The sequence below is a fragment of the Myodes glareolus genome, chromosome 2, assembly GCF_982192425.1.
Source record: "Myodes glareolus chromosome 2, mMyoGla1.1, whole genome shotgun sequence".
NCBI lineage: Eukaryota > Metazoa > Chordata > Mammalia > Rodentia > Cricetidae > Myodes > Myodes glareolus.
This window is the reverse complement of record NC_142027.1, coordinates 11338713-11358721: the sequence shown is the minus strand read 5'-3', so window position 1 is coordinate 11358721 and position 20009 is coordinate 11338713. Positions and strand designations below refer to the sequence as shown.

At 39.0% G+C, this 20009-nt stretch overlaps 1 protein-coding gene across 1 annotated transcript; it reads right to left on the bottom strand.

Moving 5' to 3' along the window:
• Positions 1-3158: 3158 nt before the first annotated feature.
• On the bottom strand, positions 3159-3720 carry Krtap8-1 (keratin associated protein 8-1). The gene has a single exon (XM_048422350.3). It carries the CDS (start codon positions 3694-3696, stop codon positions 3511-3513), a length of 186 nt encoding a protein of 61 aa, XP_048278307.1. The 5' UTR covers positions 3697-3720; the 3' UTR covers positions 3159-3510.
• Positions 3721-20009: the final 16289 nt, after the last annotated feature.

The following is a 20009-nucleotide window of genomic DNA, read 5'->3' as shown; positions in this document are numbered from 1 at the left end:
GTGACTATGAGAAGAAGTCAGTTTAAAAAATCATAAAGGAGTGGAAATCACACTGCTTGAGGTTTAGGAGAGGACTGAAGAATGCAGTTCTTCAGCTTATAACTCATCAGAAAATTCTAACAATACCAGAACTCATCCAAGGAGTCTCTCTCTCTCTCTCTCTTTCTCTCTCTCTCTCTCTCTCCAGAAGTACAGAGAGATAGATGATAGATAGATAGAAGGATTTCAATAGTCAAATAAAAGTAATATTTTCCAGTTCTGCAACCCTAATCCAGCAGGAAAATCTCAACTACACATACTATGGCTATAAAATAATTTAAAAGACGCAAATGTTAAGCTATGAAAGAAAAGTCAATTTGTGTGACTTTAAGAGAAGACTCTATATCATAACTATGCATGGTATGAGGTTTGCAACACACCAATGATTATGGATTCAGGAGGACTTATAAGATGTTAGCAAATAGATATTTACTCTCTTTTCTATGTTTACTGATCAAATTGCAAGGTAATCCAATTGCCTTTATTTTATGATTGTTAAGAGAAGCTGCTTGTTTGTTTCCCAGTTGCCCAGAACCGAAATAAGCACACAGAAACTGTATTAATTAAAACACTGCTTGGCCTATTGGCTTATGCGTATTTACAGCTAGCTCTTACATCTTAAATTAATCCATTTCTATTATTTTATATTTTACCAGAAGGCTCGTAGCTTACCAACTAGGTTCCAACTGGCAGCTAGCATCTTTCTCCTCTAGCAGCTATATGGCATTTCTTTGACTCTGCCTTCTTTCTCTCAGCATTCAGTTCAGTTTCCCCACCTAGCTTTGTTTTACCATGCTGCAGGCCAAAGAAGATTTTTTTATTCATTAACCAATAAAAGCAGCATATATACAGAAGGATTTCCCACATCATATAATGTCTCTGTGAGTATAGGTGAATCATCTTAGTTACTACATTCACACTTGACAGAGGAACCTGAAAAGGGCAGGAAATGAAAAGATTTGAATGCAAGTCTATAATTTTTCTAAACTTTTAGCATAAATTACTTGAATATCTTCAATTCAGATTCTCAGACACCCTTGAAGTTTTTTTTTCTCATTAGATGTCCCAAGTGTTAGCTCATCATATGTGTACTTTTTAAAGACTCACAAGTGGTCCAAGGAAAATTCAGTCTTAAAAAGATTGCCAACTGTGACCCATAAGTGTGTCACTGTGGGAGTGCTCTTGTATCCCCAAAGGCCTGTGATCCATCCTTAGAGCTGAAAAGAAATTATCTCAAATAGTGTCGAGCATATCTATTCCATAACAAAATGAGAACATAAAAATCTCTTAGTAATATAGCATATTATGGCATCTAACTCCAAAACACTAGCCTACTGAATTTCTGATATACAATTCTTTTTTATTATTTTATTGATTTTTTGATATACAATTCTTTTTTTGGACACTTGTAGATATGCTATCCAGAAAGAATCACCAGTTTGAAACATCTCAACAGCCACCTGTGAACTATGATTGAAAGGCCCATTGCACATGTGGCACAGTGCACACACTATACTTCCTGGGTGTGGCATTCATCCTCCCTCTGCCCTTGTCTTGCTGGATGTAGTAGGAAGCTCTCAGTTTTACAGACCCTGAACATGATGCTCCCAGAAGAATCACTGAAGTTGCACCTGTTTTCTGATTATATAATGAGAACTTCATGATCAGACAGAGAAAGTTGCATGTTCAGAGTCAAAGTACCCTTATTACCCTTAAATTGTGGGTGTCGAGTCCCCTGTAGAATCCCTAAGAAACTAACTAAAAGCTTCAGAATCCCTAGACCTTACCCAGATGTGCACCAAGTCAGAATGCCTGGGGTGAGGCATTTATAGTTCACATCAGCTACGCAGCCCACTCCCCTGCAGACTTCTGACTCAGAAACACTGGATTAGAGGCTCTCTGGTATCTGTTGAAACCCAAGACCTTACAGTAGTCAGTCATCATCCCAAATCAGTACATTTTCTCATTCCAATTAGCTGATCTATTTTCCTAACCTCTCTCCATCTGTTTTTTCTAGCCTGTGGGTTTATCTAATTCATAGTTCTAAGCATGAGTTAACACTGTGGCTACTATAATGAACTGGAGGTTGTATTGGCTGTGATAATGCTCATTGTTGTTAAAAAGAAAATGATACGCTATTAGCTATTCTTGACATTAATGCTTGCTGACAGGCATCCATGGGATGAAAAATGTGGTGGAGAAAATTCTCTTCTGAAGTGATCCTCTCCAGTCTTTACATGTTTGGGTGAGTGATGTCAGTAAAACCATCTGCAGATATTCAGTAAAAATGCAGAACTCAGCCAAATCACCCAGTGGTGAGAATATTTGTACCACACACAAAACGTTTACAACAGGATTGAGACATTGTCGACATGTCTTATAAAAGACCTATTGCTCTCTTCTCACATGGAATAGAAAGAAAGACTGATATATCTTCACAGATACTCATTTGTTACAGCTCATATCTTTTAATAGTGGAGCTCACTATCTGGTATTGATTCTTCGAAGATTAAGAAGCTTCCCATTGTTGTCTCTAACCTGTGTGCCTCTAAGCTATAAAGTAGACATCTAAGATGATTTGATACAGGGGATTTATCACTTCACTTAACAAAATCTCAGACTCCCGAAGGATTGTGTACCTTCTCTATTACTTAATGCTCCAGAGTCCTTAAAGAGAGGACATAGTGCTAAATTCTGCAATCATTATTCCCTGGGAGAGAGATCACAGTGAGTTTCATCTACGCTAACACAGAATAGCTGTGGAAGTTGCTCCTCTGTTGGTTTCTTAAGGACAGGCAGGAATGGTGAGATGGGAGAGGGATGCCAAAGAAAATGAGGCGCATCCTTGGCATGACAGATGTCAGACCCATAAAAATCCTTCTTTGCTGTCATCTTTCCATCTACCTTCCGTGCCACGATAATTCACAGCATGGGGAAGGCTCAGAGAAGCAACTTTTTCCAGGATCAGTAACCACCCTTTTACCAATTTATCACACAGGATCAAGGATTATTTGCCTCTTCACAACTCCTGAGGCTAAGAGCTTAAAAATAAACCTGCTTCCTTCCCCCATTCAATGCATCAGAAAATATGCACATACCAAGAAAACTCCACTCAAGGATATCATTATTCAAGCTGAGACAAATTTATTGAGAATTTGACAGACACATCCACAACTTCACCATGACAGGGCATCATGAGAGTCTTGAAAAATTCAAAAGCAAATGCATGTCACAATCGTTGCCAAGCTTCTGAAAAAGTCCCAAGAAACAGCGTCCAGAGAAGGCAGCTTGAGGCATCATCTAGATTTTCAGTTCCTTTGTTTGAGACTCAGTTGTGAGATCTGAAAAGCAGCTTCTGGGAGGAGGTTGATGAGCAAGTGAGGACGAAAGAAGAAGAAGGTAAAGCTGGAACCTGGAGGTGCCACTCAGCCTTCACGAAGAGATGAATCTATACCAGGAGATCACAGCACATCAGTAGAGAGCATATGGCCAGTATCTTCTGTAAGCCCCACAGCCGTTGTAGCCATAGCCAAGGCCATAGCCCACTGGAGAGTAGGTGCTGCCATAGCCGCAGCCAACGCTGTACCCCAGTGGGTAGCCATAGCTGCCCCAGTAGCACCCTGGGAAGACAGAGCCCTCAAAGTCGGTGTAGTACATGATGTGAGGAGTGGAAGGCTTAGGTAGGAGGGGAGTGAGTGTGATGGGTTCTGCAGTCTCAAACCGGCTTTATATACCCTGACGGAGGGGTGTGGCTTAAGAAAACACAGGGCCTTCATTTTCATTCTTGACACCAATTTGCACTACACAAAGCTCGTTAATTTGCGGTGCTGTTGCCTAAGAGTCTTTAAGAAAGCTTTCGTGTGATATAATGCAAGGAGACGATTCCATCAAACAAATTATGTGCCTTCCAAAAAGGGGTTATTGCCAGACTTCAAAGTGCTTGGTCTTACAGACCCTGTATAAAATTTCAGTAAGCAGGCTTTGTAACGCCGAGAAAGATTCCAATGCTGTTAGCTCTAATGCAGTCATCTTGTGCTCTGAACTTACACAGCCAGGGCAGGTTTTCAGTAGATACATGTTGGGCACTTGAGGTCAAATAATAAGTTATGAATTTGTCTCAAAATCAATGGATCTCTTGGCATTTTCTGTCTTGAAGAATATCTCTCTCTCTCTCTCTCTCTCTCTCTCTTTCTCTCTCTCTCTCTCTCTCTCATGTGTAAGGCACTCATCACAGACCTTCCCTTATCTATAGCTATGCTAATTTGTGTAGAAAACTAAACTGTAGAAAAGTTAATTTTATAGATCCCATCAGAATTATATCTAGCAATACGTATCTATACCACCTCTGCAAATAAAAATTGATAACATCAAAGTGTACTGATTTGTTGATTTGATACACTGTTTTGGGTAAATATTAAGAGTAATAACTTGATAAAAACAAAAAAAATGGAAATTTTAGTTCCAAAACAAAGACTATTTTTCTATTAGATCCAACAAAAGCATTTTACATGGAAAATATGATGATTTTATGAAGAATCAAGTCATGATACTAACTTACTATTGTTTCATTTTTAAATGATTATGTACCCTAGGATAGGGAGCCTAGACTATCCCCCTTTAAACAGAGATTTAGTCTACAAATAAGAACTGGAGGCAGGAGCTTGGACTGTATATGACCTGATAAACCATTCTTCAGCACTTGCATGGAGATTTCCCTTCATGGAGCTTTATATGGGGCTTAAAAGAAGAGGAGGGCACATAGCATGAAATATAAAACAGAACAGAATCAACCTAGACTACAAAACAGACATGTGCTATACACCAAGCCCCAGACTTCACTTAACATTCCAGAAGTGACTTTACTCTGCCAACAGGAAGGGGGCACACGTTCATTCCAAGGACAAAGTGGGTCTTAGAGAACCTCAAAGCTGTGCCAGTGTTCTAACCACTAATTGTTTAATTACAAGCAGAGGCAATGTTGAAAACACCTTCAGAGTTGCCCCTTCGCTCTGCTTCATAAAGAAGGGTGCTGCCTATTGTGAATCAGAACTTAAAATTCAAACCCTTAATGTGATGTACAACTGAAAAGGACCAGAAAAGTACAATTATTTTCATTCCTAAGTGTAAAGATATTACACAGAAAAGCATTTCTTAAAGTCCTTAGAATGAACTATATTATATTGCAATCTGTATCATATTGCTGCATTTAATACAAAAATGTAGATAACATTGGGGAAAGAATTAAACCAAAACATATCGTATAATAAGAAAAATATTTGAAACAATGCCACAGTTCAATTATCAAAGCCTGATTAAATAAATTCCTTCCCCCCACCCCCACCTACCCAATCTGACACATGCTGATTATGGCCCTTGATGGTGTAACATACAGCTTTATTGAACAGTGATGAGCATATGAGTAATAATGCTGAATAAAGAATTTAATTTGCTATCTTTTTAAACAACTGTAAGTCCTGTTTAGAAAAAGGAGCCACAATTTATACAGAAATTAATCTAAAGAGAGAACTTCATGGAAATATCTTGTTTCTCAGCAAGTCATTTTAAAAAAAAATAATATGCAACTCAACCTAATTGAATATATAAAAAATTTGTTCTGATATGCAATTCTCAAGGAGAATCCACGTTTCATAGACCCTGAACTTCGTACATGCTGAAAGCCTTTCATGTGAAAAGGAAAGCAATATAAACACAAAATCAATGCAAAAGTAAATCACCATGAAGAATTTAAACCCCCAAAAAACAACAAATGTTAGGGAAAAAAAAGTAGCAAATTCTGTGTTTTTACTATTTTGCTGCCTGACAAAAAAAAAATCTATATTTTTCTTCCACATAAATGATCTTCTGGCTCCATCACTTCAAGCTCTTCCCTCTAACTTCCTGGACTTGATACCGTGGAAGAGATACATCCCAACATAGCATCATTAGCCATGAATGCTCACAACACACGCTCTGGGTGTAGAGGCAGAGTAGCCGAGAAGAGAACTCCTGAACACTGTTCTTCATGAAGTAGCTTTGTTGGATACAGAAATGGCAGAGGACAATGGTAATCCATTCCCATTGATGGATTAATGGAACTCTATTCCCAGTTAAATTTATTTCTCTTTCACCTATCCTTAGTAAGACCCTAAAAGAAATCTCTTTGGACTTCCCAGTGACTTTTGATGAGTTGAAGGAAACTCCAGAAGGAATCTGAACTCATCCAAACTAATTTGTACTAATCAGCACTAATCCAAAACAAACGCAGCTCAAGTGTCTCCCCTGCACATCCTCCCCAAAAGACCCACACTTTACGGGGGTCTCAGGAAGAGAAAAACATAAACACATATGTGATGACAACGTTGGAGCAGAGAAAGCTGGGCAGTCATTTGCATAAAGCTCAGGATATTTTTCTCATTTAATGGTATTCCTAAAATGATATATAATCACTGGCTTTGTTTCATTTTTATTTCTCTTCTTTGACTTAAAATAAAGTTAAAAAGCATAAAAATGGGGGGTAATCCTGTTTCTTCCTTTGTACAAAAGGAGAAAGAAATGTACACAAATTACAGAAGAAAAAGCAGGTCAAGGTGGACAAATCTCATCGCCTTCCAATGCAATGGTTCTACTCAGTATATTAGTTCCTTAAAAATACAAAACAGAAAGAAATGTTTTTATTTTTGCTGTTTTCCTGGTGTTGGTTATCAAATCTAGGATCCTGCACATTAGACAAACGCTTTACACTGGGGAGCCTTGACAATCCACTCAATGAGCTTTAGTGTATATGGCAGTGGTCATCCCAGAATATAAAATTTATCTTTCAATAAGCAAGCATGTTTTTAAAAAGACATAAACTTCCAGGTGGTGGTAGAGCATGCCTCCCGACACTTGGGACGCGGAAGCAGGTGGATCTCTGCGAGTTCAAGGCCAGTCTGATCTACAAAGCAAGTTCCAGGAGAGGTTCCAAAGCTACAGAGAAGTCCTATCTCAGAAAAAAAAATTATTCTAAAAAGACATAAACTGTGCATCTCTTGAATTCCAGGTAATTGTTAGTTGCTAGAAATTGTAAAGATAAAAATGGGTGAGAAAAGTTTAACTACACTGGAAATGATCAGCAAATGAAATACAGGGTACATGTCCGAAAGGACAAAGGGAAAGAATGTGCAATTCTACCTAAATTAGTGGATTCTGACTGACAAAGCACCATCCTGGAAGGAATAAATATACTAACATTGTCTTGAAATTGTGTTTTATTAGTCAACACTGATATGGAAAACAGTAGAATCTAGGTAACATTCCAGAGAGAGAGAGAGAAAGAGAGGGAGGAAGAGAGAGAGAGAGAGAGAGAGAGAGAGAGAGAGAGAGAGAGAGTTGAAAGTACATTTCCTAAGGTGTTGTAAAGTAATGAAGAGCCTTCCAGGAGTCACAGATAGTTAAATGGACTCTTGGATGTAAAAGAATTAATGGAGGCCAGTGCTGAAAAGGCGGTCAGCAAGGACAGCTTTGAATGTCTTCTGAATATGACAGGGTCATTGCACTCACGCTGGTTGATTGCACAAGATGAGGCCAATAAACGCTCCAGCATGGTGGTGATCACAAGTGCCTATTCCGAGCTGAGGAGATATTGACAGGCACTGGTTGCTAGGGGAAAGAGAGTCAGGATTATTTTAGTGATTTGGTCCCTGTCCAATTGGCCATGCTCCAGTGGATGGCCCCACACAGATGAGTATATAGGGAGCATGAATTGGATTCAATAGGCTATAAAAACATACTAACAACATTTTTAAAAGAAGATATAGCTACTTTTTAAATCTGATACCCACAGCCAAAATGTTTAAACAACAAAATTTATTATCATGTTATACACACACACACACACTAAAAGATTTCAGTGCAAGTAGTATGAGAATAAACAGTAGAATATAATATCCCTGTCTTTAACATGTGTGCACACATGCACACACTCCAACCAAAATTAGCTACCTACAAATTGCATTAGAATAATCAGGAGACTATTTAAGAAGCCTTATCAACATATTAGAGCCAAAACCCTGAGGGTAACAAAGTAGAAAGATTTAAAACACCCATCCCTTTACGAAAACTAGCATAGTTTCTAACTACATTCTAAATATTTGTCATTATGCCCAGAATTGAGTGTACTCCTAACCCTGCATCAAAGGAACTTCTCTTTATAACAGAGACCACTACAGGAAAACGCAACCAATCACACTGCAGAGTCAGTTGTGGAGCTCAGCCCAAATGATGCATCTACAACACAGTTCCTGAACCTATGGCTCGGGAATCATTTTGGAAGCTGGGGTAGAGAGATTGTAAAAAGCCAGATGGTCAGAGAGCTTGCTGTAAGATTGTGTCTCCTAGCAGTTTCAGAACCTACACCCATAAAGTCTCACCAACATGGCTTCCTAAACTTGAGCTGAGCAAGGACAACACCTACAGATGTGCTAGTATGGAAGGAAGAAAATCATTAGCCTCAGTGGTGCACGAAGAACGACAGGGAACTAAGGACTACTGAGAACAGGAGAAACAGTCTTCCCCAGCAAAGAGTACATCAATTGGTTATTCAGTACCAATGTCAGGTCTGAAAATCTGTATAAATACACAACATTAAACAGACTGAACAGGTTGTGTGTGTGTATATACATATACACATACATAAACATATACACATACACATACATATACATATAAAACAACAATTGAAGAAAACATGGCGAAAAACCAGAAAGAGAGCGTATCGGATGGTTTTGTGGGAGAGAAAGGAAGGAGTAAATGTTATAACTATATTATAATCTCAAAAATTAAAAAATATACTTAAAATTAAAAAAGAAAAGCCAACACTGAAAAATAAGAGTAGAAGCAACAGCTTCATTTTCTTCTTCCCATCTTATATCCTAGACTTGCACCATTCAAGACTGGAAGACAACTTCCAAGCATGTGGGATACCATTCCAGGAAAACAAACAAAATGAATTCACAGGTTTCACAGCCTTTGAAAGTTCTTGTGGTAGCCTGACTCACACAAATCACTGGGGAGACATCTGGAAACAGCTGGGAACAAGAAGAGGCAGGAACTGTCAAACCAGTGACTTGGCAGAATCTACTGAGGCTCCTAGTGACCTGCTTTTCAGTGCCCCTAGCAGCCATCATCCATAGGATAATTTCAAATGATCTGTTGCCAAGAAATGCTTACAAGAAATGCTAAAGCTCGTTCTTCCAGCTTAAATCAAAGCATATAAATTATGAATATGAAAACATATGAAAGTATAAGACTACCTGGTAAAACACAGCACACTGTTTAATTCAGAGTACTCTAGTATTACAAGTGTGGTAATGTTATTATAACTCTGAGAAAGAGGTCAAAAGACAAAAACGTTAAAAAGAATTTTAGCCACATAATTTGTAGTGGTTGTGCAATAGGAAAAGTTGTAAATATTTTCATAAAAATATAAGAGTAAGAGAAGAAAAATGCCACGCATTAGTGTAAGATCAAAGTGTTGATGCCAGTTAAAATATTGTTTTATGTAACCCTCCTAACACAAGAGTACCTATAGGAAATAGTACTTGTAGAAAAAAGGAGGAAGAAAAAAATCAAAGCAGGAAAATATTAGGTAACAAAGAGAAATGACGAAGAATCTCTAAAACAACCAGAAAGCAGTTCCTAAATGACTATTGTAACAAGTATCTTAAATGTAAAGAGAGTAAACTTCAGTCAAGGGATAGAGAAAAGCTAAATGAACACCAAGCAAGACCCAGGCAATATCTCTCTACAACAGAATCTCTTCACTATTCTTTTTTTTTTGATTTATTTATTTATTTGTTTATAAAAGTTTCCACTTCCTCCCCTCCTCCCCATATCCTCCCATTCCCCCCACTCCCTCTCCTCCTCCCCCCACTCCCTCTCCTCCTCCCTCTCCAGTCCTAAGAGCAGTCAGGGTTTCCTGCCCTGTGGGAAGTTCAAGTTCCTCCCCTCTCCTTCCAGGTCTAGGAAGGTGAGCATCCAACCAGACTAGGATCCCAAAAAGCCAGTACATGCAGACAAAACAAGACCCAGTGCCATTGTCAATGACTTCTCAGTCAGCCCCCATGTCAGCCACATTCAGAGACTCCAGTTTGATCACATGCTCGTTCAATCCCAGTCTAACTGGCCTTGGTGAGCTCTCATTAAATCATTCCCCTTGTATCAGACGGTGAACACACCCCTCGCGGTCCTGATTTCCTTGTTCATGTTCTCCCTCCTTCTGCTCCTCATTTGGACCTTGGGGACTCAGTCCAGTGCTCCAATGTGGGTCTCCGTCTCTATCTCCATCTATCGTCAGATGAAGGTTCCCTCTGGTCCAGCCTTTCTTGCTCACGTTCTCCCTCCTTCTGCTTCTCATTTGGACTTAGGGAGTTAAGTCCAGTGTTCCAATATGTGTCTCTGTCTCTATCTCCATCCATCACCAGATGAAGGTTCTATGGTGATATGCAAAATATTCATCAGTATGGTTATGGGCTGAGCCTTCATAACCATACTGATGAATATTTTGCATATCACCATAGAATCTTCACTATTCTTTTAAGATTTTTTTATAATTTCTTTTTTTTATTTTTTTAAAGAAAACAAACTATCATTTTCATTTTATGTACCAATCCCAGTTTCCATTCCCTCCCCTCCTCCTATTCCCTTCACCTACTCCCCCAACCCCAACCCCCATCCACTCCTCAGAGAAGGTAAGGCAACTTGTTTTGGGGAAGGTCCAAGGCCCTCCCTACTATATCTAGGCTGAGCAAGGTATCCATCCAAAGAGAATAGGATCCCAAAAAGCTAGTACAAGCAGTAGGGATAAATTCTGTTGCCACCACCAGTGGCCTCTCAGTCTGCCCCAGTTATACAAATTTCACCCACATTCAGAGGGAATAATGGGATCTTCTATAACTGAGAAGCTTTTATAAAGCAAAGGACACAGTCAAAAAGACAAAAAGGCAGCATATTGAATGGGAATAGATCTTCACCAACCCCACATCAGACAAAGGACTGATCTCCAAATATATGAAGAACTCAAAAAATTAGACATCAAAATTCAAAATAACCCAATTATAAAATGGGGTATAGAACTAAACAGAGAATTCTGAACAGAAGAATCTCAAGTGGCCAAAAGACATTCAAGGAAATGTTCAAAATCCTTAGCTATCAGAGAAATGCAAATCAAAACAACTCTGAGATATCATCTTACACCAGTAAGAAAGGTAAAGATCAAAAACACCAATGATAGCTTATGCTTGAAATGATGTGGAGTAAGGGGAACATTCCTTTGTATAATGGAAACTTATACAGCCACTTTGGAAATCAGGATGGCGGTTTCTCAGAAAATTGAGAATCAGCCTACTCAGGACCCAGCAACACCACTCTTGGGCATATACCCAAAAGATGCTCAATCATACTACAAGGACATTTGTTTGACTATGTTCATAGCAGCAATATAATTAATAGCCAGAACGTGGAAACAACCTAGGTGTCCCTCAACTGAAGAATTGATAAAGAATGTGGCGCATTTATATTTTAGAGTACTACTTGGTGGGGGAAAAAAAAACAGGGACATCTTGAAATTTGCATGCAAATGGGTAGAACCAGAATAAAACCATCCTGAGTGAGGCAACCCAGACCCAGAAAGATGAACATGGTATGTACTCACTCTTAAGTGGAAACTACCTGTAAAGCAAAGGATAACAAACCTATAGTTCATGATCCTAGAGAAGCTAAATAACAAGGTGAACCCTAAGAAAAACATACATACAGCTGCCTGGAAAAGGAAAATAAACAAGATTGCCTGGCCAAATTGGGTGCAGGGGGTGGGGGAGAAGGGGGATGTAAGGGGTGGAGGAAGGGAGAAGAGGAGGGGGCAGGAAAAACTAAGGGAATGGAATATTTGAGATGGAGGAAGAACAGAGATGAGAGCAAGGAAAGAGATATTTTGATTGAAGGAGCCATTATGGGGCTAGCAAGAAACCTGGCTCTAGAGAAATTCCCAGGAATCCACAAGGATGACCCCAGCTAAGACCCTAAGCAATAGAGGAGAAGGTGCCTGAACTGGCCTTGCCCTGAGTAGTTAGACTGATGAATATCTTAAATATCACCATAGAACCTTCATCCATCAACTGATGGAAACAGAGGCAGAGACCTACATTGGAGCACTGGGCTGAGCTCTCAAAGTCCAGTTGAAGAGTGGGAGAAGTGAAAATATGAGCAAAGAGGTCAAGACCATGATAGGAACACCCACTGAAGCAGTCTACCTGAGCTAATGGGAGCTCACCAACTCCAGCCAGACAGGAAACGTATCTCTTCACTTTTAAAAACACAGTTGGACTGAAAGTAGATGACAGAAGATTTTACAGGCAAGTGGAAAACAAAGGGAGCAGAAAGAACCCCAGTTATATCACGGCAAACATTTTTTAGGCTAAGAACTGTGACATAAAAGGAGGCTCAGTTATGTTTAAAAAGAGGAAATGAATTAATAAATTTAGCCGTCATTTATATGTCAATATACAACAACAGAACTCTTAAATATATAAAGTAAATATTAACAGATCCAAAGGGAGAACTGAGTGGCAATATAATCACAGTAGAAGACTTAATATTCCATTTCAACAATTAGCAGACAATTTGAATGAAAAATCAATAAGGAATCATTGGATCTGAACTGTTCTTTAGACCAAATGGACTAACAGACATGTACTGAATTCCATTTAGCAGCAGCGGAATAGAAATTGTTCACATGCACACACAGGGCATTCTCTGGGGTAAATAATCTGTTAGTACTCAAAGCAGGCTTAACAACCTTTGGATGACTGAAATCCTATTAATTAATCTTTTCCATCTGCAATGGTATACAACTAGAAATTGATAATGGAAGAAGAGAGAAAAATCACAAATGGAAATGAAGTGCACCCTCGTCCACTGAGATAGTGACATCAGAAACAATGAAAAATATGGATGCAACAGAGTAACAAGAAAAAAGTTTATAGAAATAAACTCTACATTAAGAAAGCACACACAAATCAATTTTATACTTTTATAAATAAGAAAATCAAACTAAGCCCAAAGTTGATAGAAGAAAGGAAATAATGATTGGAGTATAAGTATGAAGTCATCTATAAACATCAACAAAAATTTTATTAGATTAGATCTTTGTCTAGACAGTAAAAAGAAGATTTACATAAAATGAGAGATACAAGAAAAGTTATTACAACTGATAACACAGAAATATAGAATCTTAAAAACTTTTATGAACAATTATAGGTCAAAATATTGGAAAATCTAGAAGTAGTAGGCTAATTCCTATGACATCCAACTTAACAAAAATAGGGAAGAAAGGTAAAACATGAATGCTCCAATAATGAAAAATAAGGGCAAATTATAGTAAAATGACTGTCCCAAGATACAAAATATGAAAGAAGATGACTTCACTCTTAAATTGAAGAACAACTGACAGCAATGCTTCTCAAATTCTCCCCGAAACTCAAGAGGACAGAATGCTTCCAAACCCATTTATCAAAGCCATTATTACCATGGTAGGGAAGACAAAAGAGGTTTCACATGCCATGGAAATTATAAACCAATATGCACAGGTGTGTAACTACTCAGTAAAGTCTTAGCAAACTCAGTTCAACAGCTTTATAAAACCACCATAAATCACAGGATAAAATGGTTCCATTTACACAAATCAATAAATGTTAGTAGAGTGAAGATTCAAGTCACTTGGCCATCTTTTAAAAAATGTTGAAAATAGATCTGACAATATTCAACAACTTTTCATGTTTAAAAAAACAAAAACCTCCTAACAATTTGGAGAAGAAATATACTTGAATAAAGCAGAAGAGATAAGTCAAGAACAGTCTTAGAAAGCAAAAAGTATTTTAGTAATATTTACTAGTCTTGGAATAAACATTACATCTACACAAGAACCCCTACCTCTTACTATTTAAGACTCCTGGTTTTCAGCAGGACATGGATATATGTGCCTTTAATCCCAGCATTCATTCACAATGGTGGGGACAGGCTGAGTTCTGTGAGTTGGAGACACCTGGTCTGCATAGCGAGATTCCTTGTGTTGTGATTTAGTCCTTCAGACTTATGTATCTGTTCATTCTCAAGATTCAGCACTTGGTGTTTGCTCCGTGGGGAACTATTTTTATCTCTACAGCCTTCAGCTGCCAATTCAATCACTTCAATCACTTCTTTGAGAAACTTTCCCAGCCCCCTCAGCTAACCTTTACAGAGAGTCTCAGGTCAGAATGCCATCTTTCTCACACATGAGTTGCTGATCACAGCCACCATTTAAGCAATACTGGTGTGCCTAACCTCTATCTACTTGTTTCCAGGGAAACAAAAGTATGTTTTTTAATTACCATGAATTTCCCTGTGTCTGGATCTCTACTGGCCTCAGTGCAGGTTTTCAGTAAATAGTAATTGAATTAACTCGTGAAAGAATAGGCTAGGCCTAAGTTGGCCACGCACTTGCTGTGAGAATGTAGGAAAATTACTTTTTAGGGCCCAAGTTTCTCAACTGCAAAATGAGATGAGCTGACCTCCTGGGACTTCTCACTTATGCACTGTATGAATCTCCCATCTAAGTCACAGACAAGGCAAGATTTCAATTCAACCTTATGTCGTTCTAAGCTGCTCACTTAGGCATGTCCCTGTGGGATGTGCTTTTGCTCACCTCATTACGATCCTGCGAAGACCAAATAATGAACTCCCACATCCCATTCTTTTAACAGAGGAAGCAATGATGTGAAGAGCAGAAAAGAATTGCTGAAACCATATCATGCATATTATGGTGTAAGAACACAATCATAGTTTTAAAATGTTAGCCTGCATGAGCATCTCCCAATTCACTGCTTAGAAATGAATATTTCTCAGTTCTGTTTCTGTCTGGGGTAGAACCAGAAAGGCTCCTTCTTATGGGACACCGGGTGATTCTCATCAAAGTGGCATTTGGTTATACCTAGAGCAAGTCACAGTCCCCTGTAGTAAGGTGTCTGAAGACATCCTCTCTAGGAAAATGTAAAATAGTGAAGGCTAAAAGGAAATTCAGGCACACCAAGCTTAATAAGCAGAGGTAGTTTGATTTACAGGAAGCTTGCTCTCCTTGGTATGTTTACAATGTCTAGAGGCAATTTTGACAAGACTGGGAGAAAGGAGTGTGTTATTTAGTATGCAAGGGGTAGGAGCTATAGATATTTCAGGCCTTCCTGATGTGCAGGGTCACTCTATTCAGTGAGAATTATCTGGCTCAAATGTCATTAGAACTAATGTCAAGGTGCCATCGAACCAAATAAAACTGCCAAATCAGGAATGACACTGCACTCCTGTAATCCCAGCATTTAGGAGGTGGAAGCAGGAGGATCCAAAGATTGTAGTTATTCTTTGGTTTATAGCAAGTACAAGGCCAGTGTGGACTATGTGAAATTTTCTTTCTCTCTCTCTCTCTCTCTTTCTCTCTCTCTCTCTCTCTCAGTGTGTGTGTGTGTGTGTGTGTGTGTGTGCTATATGAAACTATGATTACTGGGCCACATGCCAAAAATGTGTCAGTTGACTTGATAGGATCAGAATCTGCTGACTAAATCTAGGTGCTAATCTGAGACACCTTTTCAATACCTTGCTACCTCAGCGCTTTAAGAACTAACCAAATTGGTGAGGCCAGTTCGTTAATTATCAAGCAAGAGCTTCATTAGTAAAGCTTACTATTTGATGTATAAGTCGTGTGGTTTTCTTAAGAAATAGCCCAACACCACAACAATGCCAGGGTGTGAAACAGGCTCCTCGGCTCCTGCGGGGGGAAAGCCTCACATGTGATTCATACAAACATGAAAAGGGTATTTCAAGGGAGACTCGGACTCAGCTTTTCTTTTTTGGCTATAAGCTTTTTATCATAGGTAGGTTAAGATGGTCTCTTTATATCTATCTCCGTTTTAGAAAGAATTGGAAGGGCTACAGTCTTCTTCTGCAGCTTAAATGTGGTACTTAAGCCAGACACTGAAAATGAATGTAAAGCTAAACCCACAAGCTGAGTTTGTTAGTATGGTAAAGTTATTTGAAATGTTTTAAGACAGGCTCACTTTTGAACAGAGCTTGACATTAATTAATCATTCATTGGCTTCTGGAAAGCATATGGTGTATCCTACTCAGGGTCTTCCAGATAACACCTATATTCTCGGCAAAGAACAAATGCAATGACAAGCTCTATCAACTGCCAGCACCATTCCTTCCTTACCTGTGCCAGCCAAAGTGCATTATGGAAATAAATTTAAAATTTAACTTTAAAAACTAAGACTGTAACTAGTACTTCAAAGTTTCTCTTACGGTTTAGGACTGCTGTGGTTAGGAAATCACCGGGTAGTAAAATATTTCCATGCTAGCATGAAGACCAGAGTTTAGCCCCCAAACCCATGTGAAAGATCTGGACATGGCCGCTTGTGCTTGTCACCACAGAACGGGGGAAGCACGAGACAGGTGTATCCCCAGAGCTTATTCTATAGCCACTAGCCTTCCTGACAAACTCCAGTGAGACTCTATCCTACAAAATGAGGAAAGAAATGCTCCTAAGAATAGGCAAATGAGGTTGACCTATGAACTCCACATAGCTGCACACACACATGCATGCACATTATACACTTATCTATATACACAGACAACTGTACACACACATACATCTGTACACACACACATACACACACACACACACACACACTTTCGAATTGGTCATAAGGAAACACTTGACAGTATTGAAGCTGCATCCTTTTGCCTTAAACATAGAAGCTTCCTACTGAAAACAATAAGGTAAGAATGGAGAAAAGATTCCCAAGATAGGAGCATGGTTAGAAAGACAGAAAAAATAAACTGTATATAATAGAGCAAATGGCATTCTCAAAGTTAATGTCAGAAGGCAGAGAGACAAGGTACTAAAATGAAATTGTCATCTAAGAAATAACAGCATATTTTCAGAGACTAACTTAATGTGCTTAGAGGTCATGTAGAATACCCAAAGAGTCTCCTGCCTAGAAAGACTTAGAACCAAGAAATGTTTTCTTTTATTTAATGTGTGGCTGCCCTGCTCCAATTACAAGCAGTTCCTATACTCTCCATGGGAATGAATAATATGATTTAGTTTTTCCTGTAATAGCAATAAAAACAGAACAAAAGTATAATAAAAATAATTTCTGAGAAAACAATTTTCTTTTTGATGAACATGGAAATGTGTTCCCCAGTACTTTAAGAATCAACACTGAGATGTGTCTTCCTCTCTCCTGCCTTTAGATGAAAATCAATAAGACAGAGCCAGTGTTCAAATTTTATGTGCACACAAATCATCGAAGCATCTTGTTAAGGTGGAAAGTCCAATTTTACAGCAGAGGCTCCCAAGATGCTGCACTAGACAAGTGTGATGTCTGTGTTTTCTGTCGCTGGACTAAATTTTAAGTACCAGTGGATTTGACCTTTTCTATAAAACTATAAATAATGGAATTGCTTCAACTAATACCTAGTAAGGGAGTAAAATGAATATGAGCACAACATAGTGCTCGTCCTAGCGAAATTTACAAAGTATACATCACATTGAGAAAATCAGACTTGTCAGTTAATGAAGGCACTGTGAGGGAAAAAGTCACTAGGAGCCCTGCAACACTCTTGGTAAAACAGAGCGTCCATTCCTTTCTTCCCACCCATGCACAACCTTTAAGACTCCAAATCAAATACGGCCACTCTGAGACAAGGTGAATGAGAGTTTCACTCCCTTCTGTCTATGCGCAACCTTCAGAATTCAAATGAGACAAGGTCACCCTGAGACAATGGGAGTGGGAGTAATCATTCCCTTTCCTCCCATACACAACCTTGAGAACTCCAGATCCGAGGAGGTCAGTATGACACAATGAGACAGTAACACAAACCTTGCTAGGACATTCTATAATAGTGCCTGCAGACAAAGCAAAGCAAGAACATTGTGTCAGGCACAACAATGATGATTGATAACACCACTGTGCTTTGTTCTATCTCTTAAATAAAAATTATTAACACAACCGATTACAGGCTCAAGCTCACTTCTGGCCTGCGCCTGAGGTAAACACAGGAAAAGTCTCTCAAGGGAGCCAGGACTCTAATCCCCAAGACCTACAAATAGGCTTATCACACAGGAGAAATTAAAGCTGGCAATGGACTGGCCTGGAGATGGGAGGTTAATGCACCTTGCCTAGGTTGCCCTGAATGGAATGCCAAGAATCTTCAAGAGTGTAGGGGGAAGATATAAAAGCCAGTACTAGAATCTCAGAGTGCTTTATAGCTCTCTTTGAAGAAGGCTGGAGGTGCGCGAGCTGAGAATGTTGGATGGAAAATCAAAGAATCAGCCATTTTCTAGGAACACGGAAATGAATGTTAACTTTTCAATGACTTCATCTCTCAGCCCAGGAAGAACCATTTTTAGCTCCTCACCTCTAGGGCTGTGAGAAAATGAACTTGTTTTGATTTAAGCTTCTAAACTTGTGGTAGTTACAAGAGAAATATAAAACTAATTATTTTCTAACCCAACTGGTACTCCTACCATATTTCATATCCTCCAGACAACCTAGTCCAAGTTTAAACTCTATAATAATCCCCTGCAGACACCTTCCTGTTGAGACACCCTGCAGTCTCTTATGTTGTGTGGTCTCCCACTGTAGCAACAAGTTAATACATCCAACTTCATCTGAGAAAAAGTATATTCCTGTGGCTGGTAGACTGCTTTAGTGCAATGGAAATAACATTAATAAGCTGAGTTCTAAAATTCCCAGGAATACACAAGGATGACCCCAGCTAAGAACCTAAGCAATAGTGGAGAGGGTGCCCAAACTGGTCTTTCCCTGTAGTCAGATTGATGAATGTTTTAAATATCACCATAGAACCTTCATCCAGCAACTGATGAAAACAAAGGCAAAGACCCACAGCAGAGTGCTGGACTGAGCTCCCAAAGTCCAGTAGAAGAGTAGAAGGAGTGAGAATATGAGCAAAGAAGTCACAACCATGAAGGGGACACCCACTGAAACAGTCTACCTGAGCTAATGGAAATTCACCAACTCCAGCCAGACAGGAAAGGAACCAGCATGAGACCAAACTAGATCCTCTGAATGTGGGTGACAGTTGTATGACTGGGGCAGACTACAGGGTCACTGGTCGTGGCACCAGGATTTATTACTATTGCTTGTATTGGCTTTTGGGGAACCCATTTTCTTTGGATGGATACCTTGTTCAGCCTAGACATAGTATGGAGGGCCTTGGACCTTCCCCAAAGCAATGTGCCTGACCCTTTCTGAGGAGTGGATGTGGGGGGAATGCAGAGGGAATGCGAGGAGTAGAGGGAGTGGGAACTGGGATTGGTATGTAAAATAAGAGATTATTTTCTTTTTTAATATAAAATAAAATAAAAATAAACTGAGCTCTAACTTCTAAACTAGAGCAGGGAAGTTGCTAGAGGTTTACTAAGACCTGAAGGCTCTGTAGAAATTGTCTAGAAAAGGGAATAAGAGAACAAAGAATTATGAAACTCCCCATTTTAGGATAGATGGGTGTAGAACTGAGATTACAGAAAAGAGTGGGCTTTTGTGTGCCCCTCATTATTCTTTTTCCTTAAAACTATTAATGTGGGATTTCCTTTTGTATATGTGCTGCTTTTATTGGTTAATTAATGATGCTCTTTTAGCCAATGGCTTGGCAGAGTAAAGACAGCCAGGAAATCTAAACAGAGATATAGAAAGAGAGCAGGCAGAGTCAGGAGATGTCATGTAGCTGCCAAAGACAGACACATGAACCTTACCCATTGGTCACAGCCTCATTGTGATACACAGATTAATAGAAATGGGCTGATTTACTATGTAAGAGCTACTAGGAATATGTCTAAGCCATTGATCAAACAGTGTTGTAAATAAAAGGTTTGTGTGAACTATTAC

What these genes read in the sequence shown, in the direction of transcription:
- Krtap8-1 (XM_048422350.3), bottom strand. Translation starts at nt 3,696, where the DNA reads ATGTACTACACCGACTTTGAGGGCTCTGTCTTCCCAGGGTGCTACTGG.